At 55.0% G+C, this 24,161-nt stretch overlaps 9 protein-coding genes across 9 annotated transcripts; 4 read left to right on the forward strand and 5 right to left on the reverse strand.

Annotated features, from left to right (window-relative positions):
• Positions 1-766: 766 nt before the first annotated feature.
• Positions 767-6,470, reverse strand: KVR01_012716 (uncharacterized protein; the record flags this gene model as incomplete). Its single annotated transcript, XM_044793547.1, has 4 exons — positions 6,079-6,470; positions 5,709-6,009; positions 2,147-5,650; positions 767-2,062 (listed from the first exon to the last, which is right to left on the reverse strand). Exons 1-4 carry the CDS (start codon positions 6,432-6,434, stop codon positions 767-769), a joined length of 5,457 nt encoding a protein of 1,818 aa, XP_044638187.1. The 5' UTR covers positions 6,435-6,470.
• A 657-nt stretch (positions 6,471-7,127) lies between these two features.
• On the forward strand, positions 7,128-8,151 carry KVR01_012727 (uncharacterized protein; the record flags this gene model as incomplete). Its single annotated transcript, XM_044790135.1, has 2 exons — positions 7,128-7,286; positions 7,363-8,151. The coding sequence occupies 2 exons, from the start codon at positions 7,128-7,130 to the stop codon at positions 8,149-8,151; spliced, it is 948 nt and encodes a 315-aa protein (XP_044638198.1).
• Positions 8,152-8,771: 620 nt separating this feature from the next.
• On the reverse strand, positions 8,772-9,959 carry KVR01_012695 (uncharacterized protein). Its single transcript, XM_044781550.1, has 3 exons — positions 9,457-9,959; positions 9,065-9,391; positions 8,772-9,003 (listed from the first exon to the last, which is right to left on the reverse strand). The coding sequence occupies exons 1-3, from the start codon at positions 9,796-9,798 to the stop codon at positions 8,872-8,874; spliced, it is 801 nt and encodes a 266-aa protein (XP_044638166.1). The 5' UTR covers positions 9,799-9,959; the 3' UTR covers positions 8,772-8,871.
• Positions 9,960-10,297: 338 nt separating this feature from the next.
• On the forward strand, positions 10,298-10,943 carry KVR01_012736 (uncharacterized protein; the record flags this gene model as incomplete). The annotated part of the gene is made up of 2 exons (XM_044786108.1): positions 10,298-10,488; positions 10,545-10,943. The coding sequence occupies exons 1-2, from the start codon at positions 10,405-10,407 to the stop codon at positions 10,941-10,943; spliced, it is 483 nt and encodes a 160-aa protein (XP_044638207.1). The 5' UTR covers positions 10,298-10,404.
• Positions 10,944-11,252: 309 nt separating this feature from the next.
• KVR01_012806 (uncharacterized protein) lies at positions 11,253-12,118 on the reverse strand. The gene has a single exon (XM_044786528.1). It carries the CDS (start codon positions 12,061-12,063, stop codon positions 11,263-11,265), a length of 801 nt encoding a protein of 266 aa, XP_044638277.1. The 5' UTR covers positions 12,064-12,118; the 3' UTR covers positions 11,253-11,262.
• A 951-nt stretch (positions 12,119-13,069) lies between these two features.
• Positions 13,070-14,906, reverse strand: KVR01_012826 (uncharacterized protein). The gene is made up of 4 exons (XM_044785587.1): positions 14,431-14,906; positions 14,026-14,351; positions 13,484-13,927; positions 13,070-13,418 (listed from the first exon to the last, which is right to left on the reverse strand). Exons 1-4 carry the CDS (start codon positions 14,534-14,536, stop codon positions 13,134-13,136), a joined length of 1,161 nt encoding a protein of 386 aa, XP_044638297.1. The 5' UTR covers positions 14,537-14,906; the 3' UTR covers positions 13,070-13,133.
• A 1,071-nt stretch (positions 14,907-15,977) lies between these two features.
• On the reverse strand, positions 15,978-18,018 carry KVR01_012791 (uncharacterized protein). The gene is made up of 3 exons (XM_044782446.1): positions 17,333-18,018; positions 16,747-17,274; positions 15,978-16,681 (listed from the first exon to the last, which is right to left on the reverse strand). The coding sequence occupies exons 1-3, from the start codon at positions 17,579-17,581 to the stop codon at positions 16,100-16,102; spliced, it is 1,359 nt and encodes a 452-aa protein (XP_044638262.1). The 5' UTR covers positions 17,582-18,018; the 3' UTR covers positions 15,978-16,099.
• Positions 18,019-19,356: 1,338 nt separating this feature from the next.
• On the forward strand, positions 19,357-21,105 carry KVR01_012708 (uncharacterized protein). Its single transcript, XM_044791449.1, has one exon. It carries the CDS (start codon positions 19,454-19,456, stop codon positions 20,894-20,896), a length of 1,443 nt encoding a protein of 480 aa, XP_044638179.1. The 5' UTR covers positions 19,357-19,453; the 3' UTR covers positions 20,897-21,105.
• A 693-nt stretch (positions 21,106-21,798) lies between these two features.
• KVR01_012822 (uncharacterized protein) lies at positions 21,799-23,976 on the forward strand (the record flags this gene model as incomplete). Its single annotated transcript, XM_044785931.1, has 5 exons — positions 21,799-22,040; positions 22,140-22,288; positions 22,371-22,953; positions 23,035-23,150; positions 23,246-23,976. 5 exons carry the CDS (start codon positions 21,799-21,801, stop codon positions 23,812-23,814), a joined length of 1,659 nt encoding a protein of 552 aa, XP_044638293.1. The 3' UTR covers positions 23,815-23,976.
• Positions 23,977-24,161: the final 185 nt, after the last annotated feature.

The raw sequence follows: 24,161 nt of genomic DNA on the forward strand, positions 1-24,161 counted from the left end.
AGAGGTAACCAGGCAAAGGTGTGAAGACTACCAACCTCCTCGATCCACTCCTTGACAAAGAAGCGAACTGTCACGACAGGCTTCATCTGCTCAATCCGATACACCCTCGCCAGGGCTTGCTCTTCTAAGGCCGGATTATAATATTTCCCCTTGGCGTGCCATGTTAAGAGCTGTTTAGCTTTAATAGGGCTTCGGCCCGGCACCCTAACAGGTCTCAACAACATCGTTTTCCTTCTAAAGACCTCCTCTCTCTTCATCACTATAAACTTTCCAACACACAATTAAATAACGACGAGACCACCGCCTTGAAGATGTTAGGACTAGGAGTTTGAAGCTGAAGGTCCTCCGATATCCTCCAAAACACCCCTTTTGACGAGCCGCTCTCTCGTCGCGATGTAATACCTAACTTTAGCTGCCTTGGATAAACGGCACGAGAATCCTGGGTGGAAAGGCGGATATATCCACTTTTTAAGGAGCGAACCAGTACTATTTTTATCAAGCGAATCGGAGGTATCGAACCTTCCTGTCAGATTCTGTATGGGCAGCCTGCTAAATACTTGTGAAGGATACGTGAGTATTCGGTAAGTAACTGGACACCTGGGCAGATAGTCACAAGACGTTAAGAACACACACACACACACCACGGTACACTATACGACCCTAGCAACTTATTTCAAAATGCTTCCTTCCAATCTATGAATTCTTATACATCAAAATCAAACAAGTCTACAACAATCCTCAGAAGAATAAGAAGAAAAAAACACGCCTAACTGTAGTACTCCAACAGCCAGCTCCTGAGATCCCCAATCGTCGGGTATTCGAGGAACAGGCTGCCCGACACAGCAATGCCGAGCTCTTCGCGGAACTTCTCCGAAATCACCAGGCTCATCAGACTATCAATACCAAGCTCAGCGAAACTGGCGCCGTCGTCAAAGTCGGCCGTGTCGAGGCCTGCCTCTCTGGCAATCAGAGAGACAGCCTTGGCCGCGACGCTGTCGGTGTCAGCTACTTGGACGGTCACAGCTGGTGCCGGCGCTGCCGGGGCAGGCGCCGGGGTGGAGATGACAACCGCAGGCTGAACATCTTGCTTCTCTGGCAGCACGGGAAGCGTGGTTGTGATGACAGCTGTGGCCTTGCTCGCTGGCGCCACGGCAACCTCTCGGACAACCACAGCCTGTTTCTTCACAGGTGCCGCCGGGGCGGCCGCCGCGGCCTCGTCGGGAGCCGAGAAGAAACGGTTGAGCAGGATGCGCGGGTACTGGCGGAACTGTATGCCCGCCACGAGACCAACGACGGCGTCGTCCTGCAGCACGTACACATCCCCCAGGTAGACGGTCGGGTCCTGGGCCGTGGGGATCATCTTGACGTAGGAGCGGTACGACGCCCCCGCGACGAGCGACTTGGCAAAGCGCATCGACTGCCACCCGGGCGTGACGCTGTACTTGGCCTCCGTGTCCACGGCGTCCGAGACGTTCATCACGAACCCGGCCAGGTGCGCCACCGAGTCGATAAAGTACGGCGGCACCGTCCAGCTGCCCGCGGCCTCGGTGGTGAGCCTGACGTCCGCGAACGCCTCGAGGCCGTCCACGACGACGGACTGCATCCCGCGGTACTTGGGCGCGTAGTCGACCAGGTTCCTGGCGAACAGGCGGTAGGCCATGGTGTGCGAGAAGCGGTTGGTCGTCGCGTGGTGGGCGGCCGCGGCGGCCTCGAGCGCCTGGATGCGCCCGAGCACGAGGTGGGCGTATGGGACCCAGGACTCGAGCCACGCCTTGGAGTCGCCAAAGTGGACTTGGGCAGTGGCGAAGGGCTCCTCATCCTTGGACACGCCTGTAGAGCGGCTTATGTTCTCCCAGGTGAGGGTTGCTTTGCCGGTGCTAATGTCCTCGGTGGAGATGGTGACTTGGAATACCTGCGAGATCTTGGTGTTCTTCTGTGCTACCAGTCCCTTGGTGACCTGCAAATCCGACATGTTGATTGATGCCGGGCTGCATTTGGCACCCGGGACGAGCTTCTCGTATAGATACGATCCCAGCGTGTATGCAATGTCTGCGTGGATCGACTTTGAATGATATTGTGGTCAGCTACTAGTACGGCCGGAAAGCAGAGTAGAGTTATGCGGAATCGATGGGGGAGGGGGGCTTACCGATGTCACGACACCGCATCCGTTCATCTTATGGCCATAGGCTGCGGCCAGGAGGTCCTTCTCCATGAGATCGGACTGCATGACAACCTTGCCAGCGCGGCCATCAAAGCTTTCCTCGACGATCCCCTGCACAGACGAGGTCTTCAAGTCCGAAATGGGCGCGGGAGGAAGAGCAAGCTGAGCCTCCCTGGCAGCGGCGGCCTTCTTCTGCGCATCATAGTACGTGTTTCCCTTGGTCAACGCCCAGTCGCCCTTGTACATGATCCAGTAGTTCTTGTAGTTCCAGGCATAGGTCGGCAGGTCCAACAGGCGCAGACCAGCCTCGAACGGGCGGTGGAACTCCTGCCAGTCGATCGACGCACCGGCACTGTGCAGCGAGGCCAGCGCCTGTGCCATGGTCGCCCAGTTGTCCTCGTCGCGGCGGAGCGAGGGCACGGCGGCGCCCACGGCGGGCAGCGACGCCTTGATGAAGTTGACGCACACGGGGTGCGGGCCGATCTCGACCCAGAGCGTGCCGTTGTCGATGACGGAGAGGCCGGCGGCCTTCTCGAGGGCGCTGACGTAGTCGACGCACTCGCGCGTGGCGCGCCGCATGTACTGCGCGTTGAGCGTCTTCTCGTCGAACACGACCTTGCCCAGCAGGGGCGAGATGACGGGGAGCTTGGGCGCCTGGAAGATGACGCTGGACTCGGCCAGGCCCTCGAACTCGCCGAGGATGGGGTCCGTCTGGGACGAGTGGAAGGCGTAGGGGACGTCCAGCATGATGCCCTTGTGCCCGGCCTCCTGCAGCCGCGTTTGCACTGCCTCCAGGTCTTGCGAGGGCCCGCTCAGCACCGTCTCCTTGGGCCCGTTGATGCAGGCGACCTCGAAGGGCATCCCGTTGGCGATCTTCTTGATCTCGGCCAGCGGTGCCCTCACAGCCATCATCCTGTGTGTGCCCGGCTTGACCTGTGCCTCTAGCAGCTTGGCCCTCTGTCCGGCAAGATAGATGGCATCGCTTGCCGAGAGAACACCCGCCACGTAGAAGGCAGCGTACTCCCCGAGGCTATGGCCGACCACGACATTGGGCTCGACACCGAGAGAGGCCCAGTACTTGGCCAGTGCGATCTCGACTGCGACGAGGGCGATTTGGGTGCTGACGGCAGAATGCGCATGGTCCTTGGGATAGCTGCCATCGATCACTGGCACGAAAGACGGGAAGCCGTGGGCCCGGGCCAGGAAGTCGAGGTGGAGGATCTCCTTGCGGAAGGTGGGCTCATGGTGGAAGAGCTGCATGTTCATAGACTTGTGCGATGCCCCCTGGCCGGTAAAGGCAAAGGCTACCAGAGGCTGGGAGGTGGGGATGGGCTTGTGCGAGTCGGTCGAGCCGAGGAGCTCGGTCAGCTTCCTGCGGATCTGCGTGGTGTCTGAGCCAGTGACCGTGATGCGCTGGTTGTAGTGGCTTCGTCGGGCTGTCGTCGTATATGCCAGATCCGCCAGGGAGATGTCAGGGTGGGTGTCGAGGTAGTCAGCGAGGCGCCGGATGTTGCCCTCGAGCGAGGCCTTGCTCTTGGCCGACACTGCCACAGCATGCACCGGCCTGGGGTCTCTCTCAGACGCAGCAATGGCCTTGGCCACCGGCGGCTCCTCCAGCATGATCGACGTGTTGCCACCGGCTGCGCTAAAGTTGTTCACAACCGCGATACGCTTGCGGTCTTTCTCTGATGGCCACGCCTGCTTTGTCAAGGGGATGCGAACATTGCGCTTCACCAAGTCCTGGGGCAGGGCAGGGTTGAGAGTGCTCTTTATGCCCACGTGCGGTGGGATCATTCCTTTCTGGAACATCAGCAGCACCTTGATCATTGCCGTGACGCCAGCCACGGCTTCGCCATGGCCCACGTTGGACTTGACTGCGCCGACATAGAGAGGCTGCCGGGAGGTGCGCCACTTCGGCCCTGCCGGGGCGAAGGCGGCAGTGACAGACTTCATCTCCTCCTTATCGCCCGCCTGGGTCCCCGTTCCGTGCATCTCGACGTAGCTCACATCAAGAGGGTCGATCCCGGCTGAGCGTGCGACCTGCTTGGTAAGTATGGCTTGCGCGCCGGCGTGAGGGTGTGTGATAGACACTGCATCTGCTGAGTGGTTCGTCGCGGCCCCAAGAACCACGCCCAGGATGTTGTCGTTGTCGGCGATAGCATCTTCCAGACGCTTCATGACAATAGATCCGATCCCGTCAGCACGGCAGTAGCCATCAGCTTCAGCGTCCCACGTCTTACACGCATTCGGCGTTTTAGTAAGAAAGTGGCCATGGCTGAGGCCGGCGAAGGCGTCCGAGTTAGTGAGAATATTCATGCCGCCAGCCACAGCCATATCTGTATCCCCGTTCCACAGCGAGGTGCAGGCTGTTTGAATGGTTGCCAGGCTAGATGAACAGGCAGTATCAATACTGTAGCTAGGACCAGAAAACTTAAAGAAGTAGTTAATACGTCCTGGTCCGAAGGCACGACAACCACCGGGAATAAAATAGGTACTAATTTCCTGTGCCGTATTGACCTCACGGTAATCGTCGCTCGCCTGGCCGTAGAATGTCCCGATGCGGTGGAGGTTGGAAGATGGGGTTCTTCCAGCCACGTAACCCGCCCTCTCCAAGGCTTCAGCAGCAGTCAGAAGCGCAAGCCGCTGCATGGGGTCTACTTGCTCTGCTTCCCGGGGCGACATGTTAAAAAACGGTGCGTCGAACAAGCCGGGCTCATCGATAAAACACCCATAGGGAGTGTGGCTGGCGTTTATCGCTTTCCCGGCTGGATCGTAATGCGAATCAACGTCGAAGCGGTCCGCAGGGATCTTGCGGTGGACGTCCAAGCCGTTCTCGAGAAGCTCCCAAAACTTCTCGGTATCGGTGGCTCCCCCGGGCATTCTGCAGGACATGCCAACGATGGCAATCTTGGCCTTGCTTGTGCCTCCAGGGACGCCGTTGGAGGGATCGACGGTTGCGGTAAGGGAAGGAATGAGCTCTTGCACCGCGACATGCAGGTTGGGCCTGTCAGTGGCAAATCTCGTCATGAGATCATGGATGGGGAGAGAGTTGCGAAATACGAGGACATCAAATTCCGAAGAAAGGTTCTCGTTGACCTGCTGCACGAGGGCCTCCACAGCCGTGTCCCAGAGGATCTTGCCGGTCAGGATCTCGGTCAAAATCTGCTCGAACAACTGGCGCGCACTGGTGGCGGAGAAGGGTTGGCCTGTTGAGGGGGCCAGAGCGCGCATAGTGATTGGGGAGGCTATAGCTCTGGCGTCCAGCTCCTGGAGGGCAGGAGAGTCGCCAACAATCTCGTGCACGTCATCTTGTGTGTAGATGTGTTCCGCATGGCACAGCCCTCCGTAGACGGGCAGGTTGATGATCTTACGGCCACGGAAGAACTCTGAGACACGGAAAAGGCACCTGAGTCTGGATGGGGGCCCGCTGACGGTCACAGAGCTGCGGTTGTAGGCGCTGATGAAGACTTTGCTGGTGCCAGGGGTTTTCTGTGCAAGATGTGTCAGACGGGTTCAAGGCGGCGACTTCTACCAGATTACAACTAACATTCTTGTCGTGAAAGCTGTCAAGCTCACTCTGCACATCGTCGACCGCCACGTCGGCGACGACCGAGGCCCAGGAATCGGGAGGGGATGCTGGGTCTTGAGGCTCAAGGTTCTGTGATTTGCGATTCACCAAGACCCCGAGGCGGAAAGCGAGACGAACAACTTCAGCGCCAGGGACGGCGAGGTCCGAAACGCTGGTAGACAACGACACGGCCGGTGTGGCGAGCAACCCAAGGCCCAGACCTGCGAGAGCCGTATTGGCAGCGTTGAAGTCAAATTTCTCTGGGTGGTCCTCGTAGTGCCTGCAGTTTAAGTCAGCCAAATGCGAAGAAGATAATTGGGGGAGGACGCTGTGTTAAAAGCTGTCGTACTTGATTAGTGTGCCCAGCTGGACCGCAATAAGAAGCACACCATCTATGGATGCCGCAAGGGGTCCTTTGCGGAGGTCGGCATGGTCCACAAAGTCGAGTATGACACTGAATGGCGGTACAACGGAGCGGAGGGATGTTGGAAGGAGTCGTACTTCTGCTCGAATTGCTTCGGTCGCCTCGAAGAGAAATCGAGCAAGTACAGGATACCGGCGCTGCTTGCTGAACTGGTGCAAGTGGCGAGTTAATGAAGCCAAGTCATCGTGAGGAAACTCGTTGCTAAAGTAAAGCAGCTTCATCTTGGAGTACTCGTCCACCGACTCCGTAGTCGTGGGGGTGATTGACCTCTCGGCTGGCATTTCTCACACTGAGAACTGCTTTGAAGATGACTGACTTGATGACACGGAGATCTGGATGAGGAGTGAGGAGCGTGCCTTCAAATATTATTGTCGTCCATGAGGATGTTCAAATCAATTAATTATCTTGGGGTTGTGCACATGTGGAAACAATCGGCTTCATCCTGTTCGGCAGGCCTTCGCTGAGAACCCCGTCTTACTCATCCTCGCGGTGGTGCACATTTTCGCCGACAATATTCTCGGCCTGAACTATCGGTAACCCGGATGCACTTTCCGCTCCATATTCATCTTTTCAGAGAAAATGGCTGTGTGTCGATTGCCTGGCCGCTACGCAACCTGTAAACCCGGATTCCGATGTCAGCGGTAGGATCGTGCGGGCTAAAGAGGAGCGACTAGGGTGGGCGGGTGGAAGCCGCATCTCAGGGATTAGCGAGAGGTTCGGAGTTCTCAAGGATACGTTGGAATCCAGACCCTTACTAACTGAATTCCACAATGCATACTCTTCCGTTGTGCGTTTGTAAGCTTGACAAGTCCGAACCTGCTGATTCGGACTCATACTTTTGGTTCAAGCTTGCGCCTGAAAATGCATTCGCCGAGCCCCCAGCTGTGGATACAGATCAGTGATTTCCCACTCTACTGACTACCAGAAAACCTTTGGTTGCTTCTAGTTGCTTTTCTTGCGTATCTTCCGCAAAAATGGTTGGTGTTGGCGGCTACCAGCAGATCAACAAGGCCTTCAATGTTTGCGCCTTTGACGATTACCTCGCAACCCAGGCAAAAACCCTGCCTCGTCTGCGAAATGTCGAGCAAATCAGCCCCCGAGTGATCCGGATTCTTGGACAGAATCCCGGAAAGGTGAGAAGCAATCGACCAGGAGGCCTTAGACTTTACTGTTTTGACCAAGACAGCGACTGATTAATTCTTTGGGCAGTTCACCCTCCAAGGTACCAACACATACATCATCGGCACCGGTCCCTCAAGGCTGCTCATCGACACGGCACAAGGAATTCCCGAGTGGGCCGAGCTTATCGCTGGCACACTGGAGGAGCTCGGTATCACGCTATCCCACGTCCTCCTCACCCACTGGCACGGCGATCATACAGGCGGAGTGCCGGATCTTCTACGCCTATATCCTTACCTGTCGGATGCTATCTACAAGAACAGCCCTGCCAACGACCAGCTCCCCATCCTCGATGGCCAAATATTCAAGGTCGAGGGTGCTACCATCCGTGCCTTCCACAGCCCCGGGCACTCACATGATCACATGTGCTTCATCCTCGAGGAAGAGAACGCAATGTTCACTGGCGACAACATCCTCGGCCACGGCACCAGCGCGGTGGAGAACCTCGGGCTGCTCATGACGACGTGGCGCAGCATGCTGACGCAGGAGTGCAAATCGGGGTATCCTGCACATGGGGCCGTGGTGCCCAATCTGCCCCTCAAAATCAAGGGGGAACTCGCCGGCAAGACGAGACGGGAGAGGCAAGTGTTGGAGACGCTCCGTTCCCTACGGAAGGGTGATGGCGCGAGAGGCAAGCGCGCCACCATCACTGTCAAGCAGCTCGTCCTCATGATGCACGGCGAAGCAGTGAATGAGGAGGTGAGGATAATGGCCTTGGAGCCCTTTATGGAAGAGGTTTTGCGGAAGTTGGCGGAGGATGGTCAGGTGGGCTTCGAGATGCGCGGCGGGGAGAAGAAGTGGTTTGGGCTGCTGAATTAGATTGTGACAGCAACCGCTGGCATTGCTCTCTTGAGACAATCATTCACCAATTGTTCTTTTAATTTTTCTGCTTTGGATTTCTTTAGGTAGAAATGATCAATATAGAATTCCATTTACCGATTATTTCGTGGCACTGATCACGCCCTGTCGTTGTATGCCTCCAGCCTGCTTTGCTTCCTTACCCTTTTGGTAGCCTCATTTCTCTATCCCGGGCTCCACGCGTAAAGGTCACCAATCGGTCTCCATTCAATACACAAATTCCACAAAGTGATCATGGGCTGTGTTGAGAATACGGAAGTGCATAATGATTGGCCTTGCACCGGCTCGGGGACCCAAAAATTTGAGTCCGGTGCTGTTTACATTGATCAATGCAACCAAATGGGCACAGGCCTGCGCTTGCTGACCATGATTAAGTATAATTGAGCCAAACGTCTTCCTGCATCCATTACCCGACAATAAACTTGAAATAATCACGGGTCATGACGGAGGCTTCTTGTTGTTTACGACACTGATCATATTTAGCTGCACAACCCACTTCGTACTTGATTCAAGCCTTTTTTGTGAAGATCATCGGATGAGTTATACAAACGGCGGCAAGTTCTTCTTGGTAGATAACTTGAGTGAAAACATTCTATTTATGCATAGTCTCTAACTAATCAACCGGGATAGTCTTGGAAGAAATAGGTTTAACTGTTCCGAAGCTACAATTGATTTTGCAATTTAAGATCCACCATCAACACCAATCACCTTGCCATTAACCCATTCGCCCTCCTTGCTGGCCAAAAATACAGCGGTATGGGCCACATCGAGAGGATAACCGTTCCGATGAAGGGGTGATGCATGGGCGGCCATCTAAATTTTATATTAGCAATTATGCAGTAGTGACTTGCACATTTCAGACCTGATCACTTACTTCCTGGAGCTGTGCTGGTGTGTATTTCTCTCCACCGGGGATGTAGTGCTGAGCGACATCATGGAACATATCAGTCACGGTGCCTCCGGGGGCAACGGCGTTGACTGTGATCTTCTTCTTGCCACAGTCGATGGCCAGGACCCTGACGAAAGACTCGATAGCCCCCTTGGAACCCGAGTAGACCGAGTGTCGCGGAACGGCGAATGCACGCGCCGTATTCGAGCTCATGAGGATGATGCGACCGCCCTCGCTCAGGTTCTTGTAGGCCTCTCGAGCTACAAAGAACTGACCACGGGTGTTAATGGTGAAGACTCGATCAAACTCTTCCTGCTCAGGTGTTAGCAAAATTTCCGAATGCCGTCGATATACCCCTGAAGAAACCCCCCGCTCACCTCGGTGACCTCCTCGAGGTGGCCAAATGACACCACACCGGCGTTGGAGCAGACGATGTCCAAGTGACCCCAGACCTTGACGGCCTCTTCGAAGAGCTTGACGGTCTGAGACACCTGGCTCACATCCGCCTGGAGAGCCACTGCCTCGGTTCCCAGCTTCTTGATCTCCTCAACAACCTTTAGTGCCGGGGCCTCAGACTTGGCGTAGTTGACAATGACTTTTGCGCCGGCGCGGCCGAGCTCTGTTGCTATGGCTGCGCCGATGCCGCGGCCGGAGCCGGTCACGAGGGCGACCTTGCCATCGAGGCGGAAGGGAATGTGAGCAGCGGCCGTAGAACCCATTGCAAATTCTTGGTGTAGGATAAGGATGAAGTGAAATGGTGGATATGGTGTTTGATCTCACAAGATCGAAATTACTTGGGCCGTTTTGTGCTGCATATTATATGGTGATTATATTTACATCTTTGAACTTCTTCGAAGCGAGCTGGGGAACTCAATCCGAATTCATGGTCCATGATCAGCCCCGAGACGATTTTCCGGACGAATTCCGGACTTTCGAATTTCTCATCTGTCCGTATCTGTCCGCATCGGCCCGCGTGCAGTCACTAACTGCATTTTGACTGAGTAGGCAGGATTTGCTGTAGGTTTGCATGCTACATACGAGCTTACTACGCATTCTCAGCGTCGGTGTCCGAGGTGGAGCGTACACAGTGAGCCCGACGTCTTTGATCGGGAAGGATTCGCCTAGGCACCTGGGCAGGCTACAGATCGGGGAACAACACAATCCTCAAATAATTAACGAACCAATTGGTTTGGCAAAGATCTGCGTGTTACACCCGAGCCGACTTTTATTGTCGCAATTGAGGCATCCAATAATTCCTGCTTGGTTCCAAGCAGCGCATACCACGATAGCCTCACCGATCGAGCCCCTAACCTTTGCTAAGCATAATGTCGTCGTCGCAGCCAGCACCCGAAGACGTGATCGCATGTCAAGCTGCGCTCTTTGAATGGGCCGAGAGCTTCGACACCAAGGTATGCATGAGAGTCTTTCATTCGGAGTGAGGCGGCAGCTAATATATCAACGGCAGGACTGGGATCGCCTGCGGGCGAATCTCGCGCCCAAGCTCTGGGTAGACTATCGCCACGTCATGGGCAAAATCTGGGAGGAGATGCCAGCAGAAGACTTTATCCCGCTGTCTTCGAACCCGCATTTCCTGGGCAACCCGCTGCTGAAGACACAGCATTTCATCGGCGTGTCCCGCTGGGAGAAGACATCGGAGGACCGCATCACCGGCCGCCACCAGGTGCGCGTGGCGCACCAGCGGTACGCGGATGCCGAGTTGAAAGAGGTTGCTGTGAAGGGCCATGCGCACGGGGGAGCCACGACATTGTATCAGAAGGTGGACGGCGTGTGGAAATTCGCTGGCTTGTGTCCAGATATCAGGTGGTCCGAGTACAACTACGACGAGGTGTTTAAGCACGAGTAGATCGAGTTCCAGATGGAGAGGAATTGATATCTATTACCATAAAATGACATTGGATTCCCAATAAAAATTCCACCTTTGGCTTTCCTGCCGAGAGATGTGGGCGAGTAATATGTATGGTGATTAGAAACGAAACCACCCACCTAGGGCAATAACGTTACCACAATTTTTTAGGATACTATATAAGTTACAACCCGCAATCAAACTCAATCCTGCGGGACACTGATTCGAACCATAACATGGAGTAACCGAGCGCTAGTAAATTCTCTGCACTCTAGCTCTATGAAAACAATATCAAACACCCCAATTCAACAAGTTCCAACTAAGCTGGTCCCGTCGACGGCAAGTAGTTATGAAGCCAGGGGAAGAAATGCCTCAACAAGCCCACAGCAATACACATTGGCGTTCCCGGAGGAAACTTGGCACCCCCATTCGTATTGACCACGCTAACATTCTGCATGTCGTACTCCCCGTCAGGCTGGTCAGCAGCCTCGATCATAGCGGCCGCCAGGTCGAGGTACGAGATGAAGGACTCCTGCCTGTCGAGGCTCAGCTTGTGGCCGCGCTGCACGTCGAGCGACAGCCCGCCGGGCTTGATGAAGATGGTCGTCAGCCACTCCTCCTCGGCCCGCAGCATGCGCTCCGCGGCCTTGAGGTCGTCGTACACGTGCGACGCCGCCGCCTTCATGATGGGCTTGAACCAGCCCGGCATATCGCGGTTGAGCTTCTCGTCGATGGTGGCGGATGACAGCAGCAGGATCTTGGGCGGGCGCGCGGCGCCGGCGCCCTGGGGCTGCCCTTCCCCCCGCAGCTTCTTCAGCGCGCGGATGATGGTCGACACCGATTCCTGCGACATCTGGCAGCCGGGGACGTTGTCGTTGGTTGTGACGACCAGGAAGGCGGCCTTGCAGCCGCGCATACAGTTGGCAAAGAGGTCTTCATCGTGTATGCTGCCCTCGAAGACCGAGACGCGCTTGTTGTCCACCACGATTGGCAGTTGATTTGAGAGCTTGTTCTTGTTGCGGCAGTAGGCGTGGACCTTGCCGTTGGGCTGTTGAAGGATGAGCTCGATGAGAGACCTGCCGGTGTTGCCCGTCGCGCCAAGAACAGCGTATGTCGCCATTTCTTCTAAAGAGGGAGAGTGAGCAGGCTAGTTGAGATTGCTCAATATTTTGAATGTGATTCAGATGATGGCTCACTTAAGCTGTCCAAATTTCTAATAAATTACGCATTTAGTCTATTTGAATAGGAATACAGTGGGCCAATGAGTCGGAGATCGGATGAAATTCTGTCACCGAAGCAATGTTCGACACATCGGTGTCCGATAGGTAGCACCTACGGTCGTAGTGCGCCTCTTAACCTTGCCAAAACATTAGTGCTGACTTCTCCCTGCCGATTTGCTGAGTATTGCGCAGTATTGGAACCCGAGTCGGTACTGCTTCAGAAAGGTTTGCCTGGAGAACCCTACGATACGGGGATGTTTCCAGCAAACGAGTGGAGCTCCTGTACATTAACCTCGTGAGTGCTTCCGGTATCAAGCCGTATACGTGCTCTTTTGAAACCGTAGGCGACCCATTCATACAATAGTAAGCGCTCAAAGACTCGGCGTGAGATAGATATAAAATGTCGATAACAGTAGATTTGTAAATACAACCTAGTGAACAGCCCAATATTTAATGAAAGTTGACACAATCAAACGCGAGAAATACTCCAGGAATTTGTATCTCACAAGCTATCTAGAACGAATTTCCACACCATCCACCCGATCGATACTCGTATTCCAACAAGTTGTAGCTATCATACTTTCTCCGAGGAATTCTCGATTGCTACCACATCTTTCCTTTGTCTACCATCTTGAGTTGGTGACTGCTAGCCATCTTAGGGAATATGGTGCCTCACTTGTGAGACATGTTGTCAGAATATATAGAAACATTCTAATCTGCATACTAGCAATGCTTTTTGTTCCAACACATGTTAATCGATTTTCGTAACTCATCTTCCGCCATGCCATGCACAGGACCGATTTATTCCGCTCCGTTGACATATGACATAGTATATGACAGGACCTCAGTAGAACTCTGTGAGTAGTGCGAGAAAAGAGTACAGCGCAAATGAGAGCCTCGAATTAATTTTAATTGAAACACGTCTTGGTATTTTTAGTTTTAATCTTGGTTCTATACGCTATATTAACCCTTATGCCTGCCAGGGAGCAGTCAGCTCGCCCTTGTGAGCCTTGATGGCCTTTGAGGGCGCAACATAATCAAAGTGGCCCATCGAGGGCAGAATGTTGACATCATGCGGACCAGTGATCATGTTGCCCGTCAAGCTCATGAAGTTGTGCGGGAAGCCAATGTCGAACGCGTAGCCCTTCTCTATCTCCTGCACATCCTCGGGGGTCAACTCCAAGCTCAGTGCCTCCACGTTGGCCTTGAGGTGCTCCACCTTGCGGCCACCCAGGATGGGGAACACATTGGGAGACTGGCAAGAACGGTGTGTCAGTGGGGGCTGCATAGCAGGGTAGCAGACACGAGTGCGGGACTTACCTTTTGCAGCGCGTAGGCCAGGGCAACACTCGTGACGGGCACGCTGTGGCGCTTCGCGACGGCGTCAAGCACCTTTGAGATGGCCTCCTCGCGACCAACCCGCAGCGGCGGGGGCACGTTGCGGCCGCCCTCCTCCGCGATGGCGTCGGGCGACTTGAAGAGGCCGCCGCCGAGGACACCAAACGGCATCAGGGCCATGCCCTCCTCCCTGCACATGGGGATGACCTCGCGCTCCAGGTCACGCTCCTGCGCCGAGTAGCGGCCCTGGTAGACGGAGAAGGGGCGGAGGCCGTTCTGGCGCGCGTACATGTTGGCCTTGGTGACCATCCAGGCCGGCGCGTCGCTGATGCCCAGGTACAGGACCTTGCCCTGGTTGACGAGCGCGTTGAGGGAGTGCATGAGCTCCGGGATCTCGGTGGCGTAGTCCCACGCGTGGACGTACAGCTAGGGGGGAGCTCATGTCAGCCGACCGACAAATGCTGCGCGTTACACTGCATAGGGCAAACAGGATCGGGTATTCCACATCATGGCTGGGTTCTTACAATGTCGACGTAGTCGGTCTGCAGAGCCTCCAAGCTGCTGCGGATGGACAGGTGCAGACTCTTGGAACCGGTGCCGCCGAAGTTGCTCTGCTGAACCGGGTGGCCGCCCTTGTTGCTCATGGTGTACTTGGTGGCGATGACCATCTCCGATCGACGACCGGGGGTCTTCTGCATCCACTCGCCGATCCACTGCTCACTCTGGCCGCTGTGGTAGTTGTTGGCGGTGTCAATGAAGTTGCCGCCCAGGTCGTAGAAGGCATCCAAGAGTTCGAATGCCTTGTCTTTGGTCAGATCGCCCATGATCATGCCCCAAGCATCGCCGATGCCTAATGACAGAGTTAGATGCTTAGCCTGTGACAGCACGCAATCGTGGCAGGATCTGTGGCGTGGAAGGTCTCTACTCACTCATGCCTCCCAGACAGAGCGGGCTCACGCGGATGGAAGCCGACGGTGCCAACAGGCGGTGTCTGCCAAGCAGGCTCTTGGGAGGGGTGGGTGGGAGGAATGCCATGGTATAATGATTTTGACTGATCGATGTGAGACTTCGATGGTTGAGAGTGTGAGAGTGAGTGTGTGAGTGTGTGAGTGTGTGAGTATGTGAGTATGTGTGAGTGTGTCTTGACGCGGAAAGAGTCAATGATATCTAAGCCACCAAGTGTATGCTGCCTGCTTCTGATTATGTATTCGAACCACGAGGTTAAAGCTCACTTTTATCTTGGACGGATAGATGGCGCGCTGACCAAGGCCCTCTGAGAATTCCCATCATGTCCGGAACCGGCATCGGACTTAGGGCCATGACCATAGTTCATCAATGTTGCCTATGAGGATGCCTTTCGCCGGCTGTTTGAAGGCGTCGGAGTCGGAGATGACAAAGAGAGGCACTTTTCCGCGCGCGGTGAAGTCTATTCCCGCGCGCATGCTCCATAGCCTGGGCGGGCAATGAAACTCGGCGGGAAATGCTCAATCCAGGAGCCTGCTTACCTGCCCACCTAATCGGGATAGGCAGGCGGTATTTTGCAGTGGCCAATCGTACTTGACGCTTTTCACAGGGATAATCACGCTTAATCCAGAGTAAGTGTTGCGGCCAATGCAGTGGGCCCCCCTTCGGTCTGTCCCTTTTTTCCGCCACGCAGGTGTCTGATGGGCAGCTGGGGCAACGTCCATTGGGGTGACCACAGTCATGGCGTTTCCTTTTCCGACAGCTGTCTGAAGTCTACACCGCCACCCACCGGCCCAGAAGAGGGCGTCTGCCCAGCTCAGCGCGTTGCTCAGCGCCTGAGGCAAGAGGAAGAGGATCCTTGAGTTGACCAATTCCTTCAGGAAGACTGCAAATCACAGCGAATCAGGCATAGAACATAAGTTGGCGTCCCCATTCCCATCAACCGTCGAGCCAATAACGTGTACGTTGTGCGCATCGGGGCGGGCGACTAGTCCCCCTTTTCCACGGACGCTTGTCAAATGAAGGACTCGACAGCAGTGGCCCTGTTTCGCACATTGGCAGCTGCCCCGCCCCGGCAGGATGCAAGACCCGGCGGCGATGGCTCCTTCGGCGCCGTGGCAGCCTGCCATGTGGGAACTGCGCGGCCCGCCTCCGGGTCCACCCTCGTATCATACAAGGGCAGGCTCAGGTATCCGTACAACTTGAAGTGACAAGTCGGACCCTTACTCAGCGGCGTCAGCGCCAAAACTATTAGCAGACTAGTCTCCTATAACCATCTCCACCAAGTGGCTAGTCCCGTTCAGGGACCAACGGGAGATCAGCCGAGAAAGCGGGTAGATCTGATAGGAGATCTATCCAAATTTCTCGGCTCAAGCTTCCTTCCGCTGCAGCAGGATGAATCCAGTCGGGCAAATCCAACCCCGGATTACCACCTGGAGGGGCCGGAGCCAAGAGGCCAAGTGACCCCCGGAAGGCTTGAATCATACTACCGCGGATCAGGACCGGTACTTCGTTCTTTGAAAAGCTTGCGCAATTTTATGTGAACCGACGATGAGGAGCTAGTGCATCAAACGTCGGAAGTTGGTCTAGCAAATTCTGCGCTAAGTCTTCTTTGTCATTCTATTCTACATCAAATCAACCAGATTGAAATGGTTGGTATCGGACCTCAATGGCTGCTGCGTCACCCGTTGGCGAGCAAGTCTTCTTAACCACGGCCAAGCGCCCCGTGGCATCATGTATGCTGTGGACCAATTCGCTCAGCTCGCTCGTGTGCAGAAGATGCTGGTTGGATAGCTGAAACAGACTCAGGTCGCGCAGCCGGGCCATGATCTCCTCCTCGGGTGGAATAGAACCCCGACCTGGCACAAGATGGCTGAGAATGACGAGGCAGCTGTTGGCGTTGGCACGCAGGATATCCTTGTGTGCGAGAAGCTCCGACACAATCTGCTGCGTGGAGCGGCCCAGCCCGATGGATGAAAGATCTAGAATGTAGATAGATGCGTCCCGGACCAGCTGTGGAGTCCCAATCGCGCGGTAGTAGGCGGTGATGCGGCCATTGGTCTGCAGCTCCATATCATTGGAGGCGGATCCAGACCCCCGAGTATTGCTCAGATGGAAGTTGTCCGCGGCTCCGGCTCTAATCATCTGGACGATGAAGCTGACCTGGGGATACTGTTTCTCCAAGACGGAAGCCCGGTCTGTCGTCTCCGCTCCGATCTGATAATGAGAGATGGTCAGTCTCCACACCATGATTTTCATGCACACACAGACATGGTACTCACCTCCACCACGGACACGGCCGATGAGCTGTCAAGCCGGTCGAAACAGCCGAGCGACTGCAGCAACTCCACGCCAGAGACTTCCCGTCCTGCAATGACATGCTGCAGAAAGGCGGGCCACTGTCGTCTCCAATGCGGCTGCTGCTCGCACATGGCGGCGAACGGCATGCTCGTGCCCTGCCACGCATTGTACGCGCTGTGGGACGGGCTGGACGAGTTCGGGCCAAACAGCCGCATCGCCTTGACCATGTTGATGGCCGCGGGCGCCGCCACGCCCGCCAGGAACATGGCGGCGTCGTGGTACGACGGCTTCATGACGAACTGGCTCGAGAGCGGTGTGTGCGCCACCTGGCCGAGCTGTGGCTCCTGGAGAAAGCCCACCGCGGCGGTCATGGGCACGATGCGCGCGAGGTGGGATTTTGGGACCGACGCGAGCTCCGCAATGTCCTCGAGGGACGCACTGTTGTTGAGTGGGATGTAGGCCAGGACCTGGAACTCGCACAGCCATTGTATACATGCCAGCACCTGGTTCTGTTCATGATAGTGAGCCCCAACCCTTGTCAAACTCGCCGCACAAGTCCCTACCTACCTGGCACGCAATATTCTGCAACAAATCCGCCGGGCTCATCACCATGGCCTGCAGCTTGGCTAGGCTCATGGCCATCGATCGCCTGATATTTTCTTCCTCTTGTGAAAACTTGCCAGCAATAACTGGTGGTGGGACCTGGCCGCCAAGCAATGTATCTGATTCGCCATTGCGGCTAAGGGCTACGAGGGTCTCGGCGTGTGCAACAACCTCGTGGGCACACGCCGTGAGCTGGTTCAAGTTGATGGTCATGGCTGAGTGGATGAGTTTGCCGTGCTACCAATCGTTGCCGACACTCCGAGTCTTCTTTGGGAAGTTCCCTGTGTCTGGTTGACAGTGGCTACTTAGGGAATTGTGTCCTGCCGCCTGCGGCGCCTCTGGCTTGGTCCAGATGTCATCGGGCCTACCCAGAATCAGTATTTCCGAAGAGGATTTCGTCTCTCTTTCCGAATCTCCACCTCGCTCTGGGACATATCACATCTCTGGGTGGCCGACTACGAGAGTGTGCGCGGAGACCCCGTTTTCAGCCTCAAGGGATGCCTAGGTCCCGGGGGAACACGCCGGGTGGGTAAGAAATTCTCTTGGCTTCCTTTGGAGTATTTGTAGAGAAGGCTGTTAGTCAAGGAATTAGATTTGTGTGGCTGTTAGCCCTTCCGTAAGCCCACCATACAGCTTCTTGAATACACGCTCTCCCGCTCCCGCTCCCCCGCTGCGCCACTTCAGCTGCAATCCACGCTGCCACGCAGACACCACATTCCTCCCCACTACCCTGTCAAGTACTAGTATGGAGGGGTGTGCGTGTTGACATCCGGGCAAATAAGTGGGGTATGGAGGGGTGTTCCACCCCACCAACCTCTCGTCAAGAGGGTCTTTCAGCCACTCGTCCTCGAAAAGTCAAGGAGTAGAGAATCTACCTTGTCCGCAGCAACACGCCCTGATGTTGCAGGGCCACGTGTTTGTATATGCAGTGACTCCTGAGAGCGCCCATTTTGGAGACTTGCATTCCCTACCCCGCAACACAGCCCTGTAGCCTGTCGGTTCCTTCTCTCTTCCATAGTCCTGGGTTCCCAGGTACGCAAACTCGGATATCGGGAAAACTCGCCAATGTCACCTACACTTGCGCATACACAAATTCTTACGTTACAGCATGGAACAAGCCCGCAGTGATGGCATGCAAAGAGAATCGTGCTGTTGTACGCCCACATAAATGGCACGATGAGTGTTTGTGTTAATGGTGGCTCCAGACTGCCCAGGTAAACCAGCCCTGGAGGACACTGGCACGGGTTGTGCCCGTGATTCTTCCCATAGAATAGGCCCGAACAAATCACAATTTCCTACCCTGGTAACAAAGCATGTGATCGGATACTCAAGATTCCGGGACGACACTAGCAAATGCCGGCCCGGCGTAAGCATGTTTTTGTGAGCTGTCTATGTGCCACTCACGTTGATAAGCCGTATGCAAACTGCTCAATAAGCAACAAGCAGTTTCTAGGCAGCTAATACCCGCCCGATAAGGCGCTCAAGGAACCGCCCTCTCAGAGGTCTACGCGCCTTACTTGAAAGGGCGCGCCATTTAGTCACCACTTAAATTCGGCTCCCGAAAGTCGCAACCACCACATCCACTCACACTGACACTGCTGTTGTTCTGATATGTGTTCTGGAATTTGGGTACTTTTGAAAGCGCCTCCTTGAGATAGTATCAGCCGAGGCTTATTGTGGCGGACTTGGGCTCCGCTCGTTAAGGTCGTAGAATCCTATAGGAGTGTTTCCTTGAGATAGTATTGGCTCGGTTGCGGCGGTTGCCACTCTGATTTTTAAGGCCGTAAAATCCTATAGGAGCGCCTGTGAGATAGCATGGGATAGGGCTTACTATGATGAGTTCCATTCTTTTATGTAAGATAATATGGGCTAAATTACGGCAGCTTCTGCTCTAGTATTCTGTAAGACCTTGAAATCCCCCAGTAGCGCCTCCTTAAGATAACAGGGATAGGCTAATGCTAGCTGTAAAGTTACCACTCCGGACTTTTCTTTTTCTCTGTGTCTTGCTGCCGGCGAAAGCAGTGTGCTTGCCAATTGGGAGTACCACGTATCTGAAAACTTCATTGTTCCGTGCGAAAAAGAAAGATGGCTTCTACGAATCTTTTGGGCAGTCCTCGTCCAAATGTTCCTACCAATGCCCCCGGCGCGCCGGCGCCCAAGCTGCGAGACAGCTGTCACGCGTGCGCGTCCTCCAAGTTGAAATGTAGCAAGGACAAGCCGACTTGCGAGCGGTGCAAGAAGCGTGGAAAGCCATGTGAATATTTCGTGACGAGAAGAGGCGGACGAAGGCACCATCAGCGCGCGACCTCCGTCCCGAAATCTGCATCCGCCACCGACTCGGACGTGCAACAAGCATCATCTACCATTTCGGTGGCTACGACGACGAAGAAACCACCTCAAGATACCTCAAACACGGCCGTTGGCTCAACAATTGTCTACTTGGACAAGTATGGATCCAACTTGGCAGATATCGAGCCGATGAGCCCCGAACACAGTTTGGAGGGTCGGCATTTTTCCAGTGCCAGCACACCTGATATGGACATGGATATGGATATGGATTTGATGCTAGAGGAATATTCAGCAACGCCGTCACCCCTCTCCTTCGATATCTCAGATCTCACCAGCATCGACACTGGGATGGGCTCTCTGACAAACGACTCGGCGCTGAGCGCCATCACAGACTACTCATTCGACCTCACCAAACCAGTCGACTTTGGCAGTACCATTGGCGGTGCCCCGCTATGCGCCCCTGAAGCTTCCCTTCAGCAACAACCACCGCCTGTTGCTGCTCCTATCAACGATGACTTCTTACTGTCAGCAACGGACTCAGTACACGTCGGAGCTGCTTTTTCGGGTCACCCGTGTAACTGCCATGCCCGAGCGCTCGAGGTTCTCAACCAGCTTTGTTCGCTAGAAGGCGGAACGGCCGACAAAACGCCAGGCGAGATCTCGCCGCAAGCACTCCTCGACGCGAACGAGCGCACGCTCGACGCGGTGGGCAACATACTGCCCTGCTTCTGCTCCAAAGACGGCTTCCTACTGGTGACCATGTCCTTGGTGGCGTTCAAGGTGATGGCCCGCTATGAGGCCGCGGCACGACAGCAGACGCCGTCCTGGTCTTGTGCGGCGCGGGGACCAAGTGGGATCATGGAATCCACGGAAGAATCCCTCGGGCGCGGCAGCGCGAGCAGTCACGGGGAAAACGCTCAAACAGGACGAGCGGACGAGCGGAACGCCGCCCAGGTCGTCCTGAGCGAGCTGTATAGAGTGCAGCGGTTTGTCAGGGGCCTGGCCAAGCAGCTGAAAGATATGGCAGGCTTGGACATGAGCGCAAATATCTGTGCCGAGCGGCTCTTTCTCGGGTCCCCGCAGTACGACTCCCGAGGTGCAGACTCCCTGATGAGTGGGGTCTTTAATGATCCTGCTCTTCCCTTCTCGGCGGCTTTCTTTTGTCAGCTAGAGACAGATCTCCGCAGGCGCCTGCGTGGCCTATCGAAAGAGCTTGCCGACCTTGTGCGGACAATATAGAGGGCTGGTTCCATAGATTACATGCGCATTACCTGCAGACACTACATAGATCTCTGACCTCACGGTTCCAGTCCGGCGTCATCTGGCCGTCCAGATTGTTCAATATTGAATGCTATCATATTTCACCGCAACTTGCTGTTCGACTTACTGTCTCGCATTTCGAAAACCGCTATGAGTTGTCTCTTCTCGGTCTCTCAAGTGGGCACGGCGACTGCGAGTCTGTAAGCCACGATGTGCCATGTGCACTCGCATTGTGAATCACCGTGAGGTTTGAGATGTTGGTTGTCTCCCTAATCTGTGACGTTACGGCTGCCATCCTTTTGCCCGATGTCAGACGTGCATCAAGCTGTAACACGCGCTTATGTGAGATGTCGGGATTGATAATTTCAGCCACAGGGTCCTCGACTCAGCACCTTGTCCACTCCCGCGCGCATGAAAATACCGCGCGGGAAATACGCAACTGCTTCAGAGTGTCGACCCTAGAGCCAGCATGTAATAGCGCGCGGGAAATACAATTGGGGCCCTCACTGTCGATCTAGTACTGTCTCTCCATGCCCATGCCCGAGGTCGTGAAACTAGGGTACACTCGGACAATGACATCTCTTTAAGTCCGGCGTAGTAGTAGAATCACTAGCATGCCAACCAACTCCGTACTTCGAGATAACATCATTACTAATGAGTATGGAGAGCCTCGACAGAGCTACCTGTGTCATTACATAGAAAGATTCCGAACCGAAGGAAAATAAGGAAGCAAAAGATAACAAGACAAGAGGCTTAGGTCTTGCTACCTACCAACTCGTGGTCCTAAAGCTTCTCGAGCTGAGTTGAGGATTTACTTCCACTACTGGTCTTCTGATAAAATTTGTTTCCTCGTCGTGGCAGGCACCGGCTGAGACGAGAACATGAAGAATCAATTGGCGCCCGACCAGGCACAAATGGCAGGTTCCATGAAGACCACTGCGTTTGATTCTGCCGCTCCCACTTCGTCCTCGACGACCTTGTCACCACCACCCAGCACCGACATCCAACTGCATTCGTTCGGTGAGCATGGCCTGGAAAAGGGCGGGCATGCATCTCACGATGCGCTGCGGGCTACAGAGAAGCAAGAGGACCTAGCAGAATATCCAAGCAGTTTCCGTCTGCTGTGTCTCTTTTTGGCCCTCATTCTCTGCATGCTTTTGGCCGTTATCGACATGACCATCACGGCCACGGCGCTCCCGCACATCACTGATGACTTTCACAGCCTGAACGATGTAGGCTGGTATGCGTCAGTATTCTTTATGACGGTCGCCTCTTCCCAGTCAACATGGGGCAAGATCTTCCGGTACTTTGACCTCAAGGCCATGTTCTTGGGGTCCATTGGACTCTTCGAGCTTGGTAATCTGATTTGTGGTGAGTGCCCCTCCCGGTTTCCATAAAAAACCCCCCCCATGATGGCGACAAGACGGCTCACATTCGCAAATGTTATGTGTAGGCGTGGCACCAAATAGCAACGCCTTGATCGTCGGCCGTGCCATCACCGGCCTCGGCGCCTCGGGCGTGATCGCAGGCTGCTACACCGTGGCCGCCTTCGCCGTGCGTCCGGCGCAGCGGCCAGCATTTACGGGCGGGCTGGCCGCCACCTACGGCATCGGGTCCAGCATCGCGCCCGTGATCGGCGGCGTGCTGGCCGACAAGGTCACATGGCGCTGGTGCTTCTATATCAACCTGCCGATCGGGGGCTTCGCCGCCGCGGTGCTGTTTTTCATCTTCAAGACGCCGCCCCAGGCGCGCAGCGAGGCCGACCACAACGCCTCGTGGCGGGAGAAGCTGCTGCAGATGGACCTACCGGGGTTTTTCATCAGCATGGCGGCGGTGACTTGCCTGCTGTTGGCATTGTCGTGGGGAGGCAGCGCCAAAAGCTGGGGCTCGGCGGATGTGATCGGCACGCTTGTGGGCTTTTTCTTGATCGCTATATTCTTTGCTGTCGTTGAGTACTACCAAGGTGAACGCTCCATGGTCGTCCCACGAATCCTGAAACAGCGAATCGTCCTGGTAGGCAGTGTTGTTGGTTTTCTGTAAGTCGCACTTGATCTTACCACACCATCCCCCCCCCCCGGGTTGAAACCGTAACCTGTTTTACTGACACTGGCAATCAGGACTGGCGGTGCTCAATTCGTTCTCGTGTACTACGTTCCAATCTATTTCCAAGCGATCTTAGGCATGAGCGCTCAAGACAGTGGCGTCAGGAATCTGGCGTACATCATCGCCATTTGTAAGTGCCATCTCCTGCCGCGACTGTGGAACTGAGCAGAAGTACCTCCCTGCATACTAAGTTGGACACCTTACTAAAATTATCCACGTAATTAGCGCTCTTCACTGTGGCTTCTGGCGCCGCTATCAGCGTCACAGGTCACTTTACGCCGCTCGTTGTGGGTGGCTGCGCGCTGTGGACCGTCGCAGCGGGGCTTATCACTACGTGGTCCAAGTCGACGACGGTCGCGGAGACCATCGGTTACCAGATCCTCGCCGGTGTAGGCGTCGGGGTAGCCTATCAAGGACCTATTCTGGCGGCTCAGGCGCTCGCCGCGCCCACCGACATTGCCGCCACCAGCGCCATGTTGCTGTTCTTCCAAACCATGGGCGGCGCGTTCACTGTGTCGGCAGCCCAGGCAGGCTTTACGAATCAGATGATGCGGAAACTGCGAGGATATTCACCAGAGACGGACATCATGGCCGTCATTGCTACGGGTGTCACTGAGCTCCCGAAGATCTACAGCGGGCAGGAGCTGGATGCCATCTTGCGCAGCTACAGTGATGGGCTGCAGGTTGCGTTCGCGATTATTGCAGGCCTTACTGGAGCTGCCACGCTTTGCGCGATGTTCCTGCCTTGGAGGTCATTTAAGTCTATTCAGGCACAAAGAAGCGCCAAAATGTAATGCGACCCGTGATCGCCTCTTCCTAGAAAGGGCTACCTGGGCAGATTCGGGGTTACATTAATCATTTGGAAACTGCACAATCTGCGCGTATTTAAGTGTGGGTTTCTTTTTTGTATGGGTCGTTTATAGAGGAAATCAATGCAAAATTGGGCAAAGTGAAAATCAGGTGTCTATTTGGCAGACTTGCGTTGCCGTTCTAAGCATCTTGGACGTAAAGTTTCAAGACAAATGAAGACAAAATGAGGCAAGTAAGCGGCAACTCGATGCCTTGAAAGAGAACAATGTTCATCAATTTCACAATTCAGGTATTGGACTTTCTCTAGAACTAGCACTTGAGGGAATTGTCT

The sequence above is a fragment of the Diaporthe batatas genome (assembly GCF_019321695.1).
Source record: "Diaporthe batatas strain CRI 302-4 chromosome Unknown Contig00021, whole genome shotgun sequence".
Lineage (NCBI taxonomy): Eukaryota > Fungi > Ascomycota > Sordariomycetes > Diaporthales > Diaporthaceae > Diaporthe > Diaporthe batatas.

Bases quoted from the DNA above. Each gene is read 5' to 3' on its own strand.
- KVR01_012695 (XM_044781550.1), bottom strand. From the start codon at position 9,798: ATGGGTTCTACGGCCGCTGCTCACATTCCCTTCCGCCTCGATGGCAAG. The intron at 9,392-9,456 runs GTGAGCGGGGGG...ACACCTGAGCAG, and splicing joins ACCTCGAGGAGGTCACCGAG to GAAGAGTTTGATCGAGTCTT. The intron at 9,004-9,064 runs GTAAGTGATCAG...TATAAAATTTAG, and splicing joins CACCAGCACAGCTCCAGGAA to ATGGCCGCCCATGCATCACC.
- KVR01_012791 (XM_044782446.1), bottom strand. From the start codon at position 17,581: ATGACCATCAACTTGAACCAGCTCACGGCGTGTGCCCACGAGGTTGTT. The intron at 17,275-17,332 runs GTAGGTAGGGAC...TATCATGAACAG, and splicing joins TGCAGAATATTGCGTGCCAG to AACCAGGTGCTGGCATGTAT. The intron at 16,682-16,746 runs GTGAGTACCATG...TCTCATTATCAG, and splicing joins CGGCCGTGTCCGTGGTGGAG to ATCGGAGCGGAGACGACAGA.
- KVR01_012826 (XM_044785587.1), bottom strand. From the start codon at position 14,536: ATGGCATTCCTCCCACCCACCCCTCCCAAGAGCCTGCTTGGCAGACAC. The intron at 14,352-14,430 runs GTGAGTAGAGAC...CTCTGTCATTAG, and splicing joins GCTCTGTCTGGGAGGCATGA to GCATCGGCGATGCTTGGGGC. The intron at 13,928-14,025 runs GTAAGAACCCAG...GCTCCCCCCTAG, and splicing joins AGACCGACTACGTCGACATT to CTGTACGTCCACGCGTGGGA.
- KVR01_012806 (XM_044786528.1), bottom strand. From the start codon at position 12,063: ATGGCGACATACGCTGTTCTTGGCGCGACGGGCAACACCGGCAGGTCT.
- KVR01_012708 (XM_044791449.1), top strand. From the start codon at position 19,454: ATGGCTTCTACGAATCTTTTGGGCAGTCCTCGTCCAAATGTTCCTACC.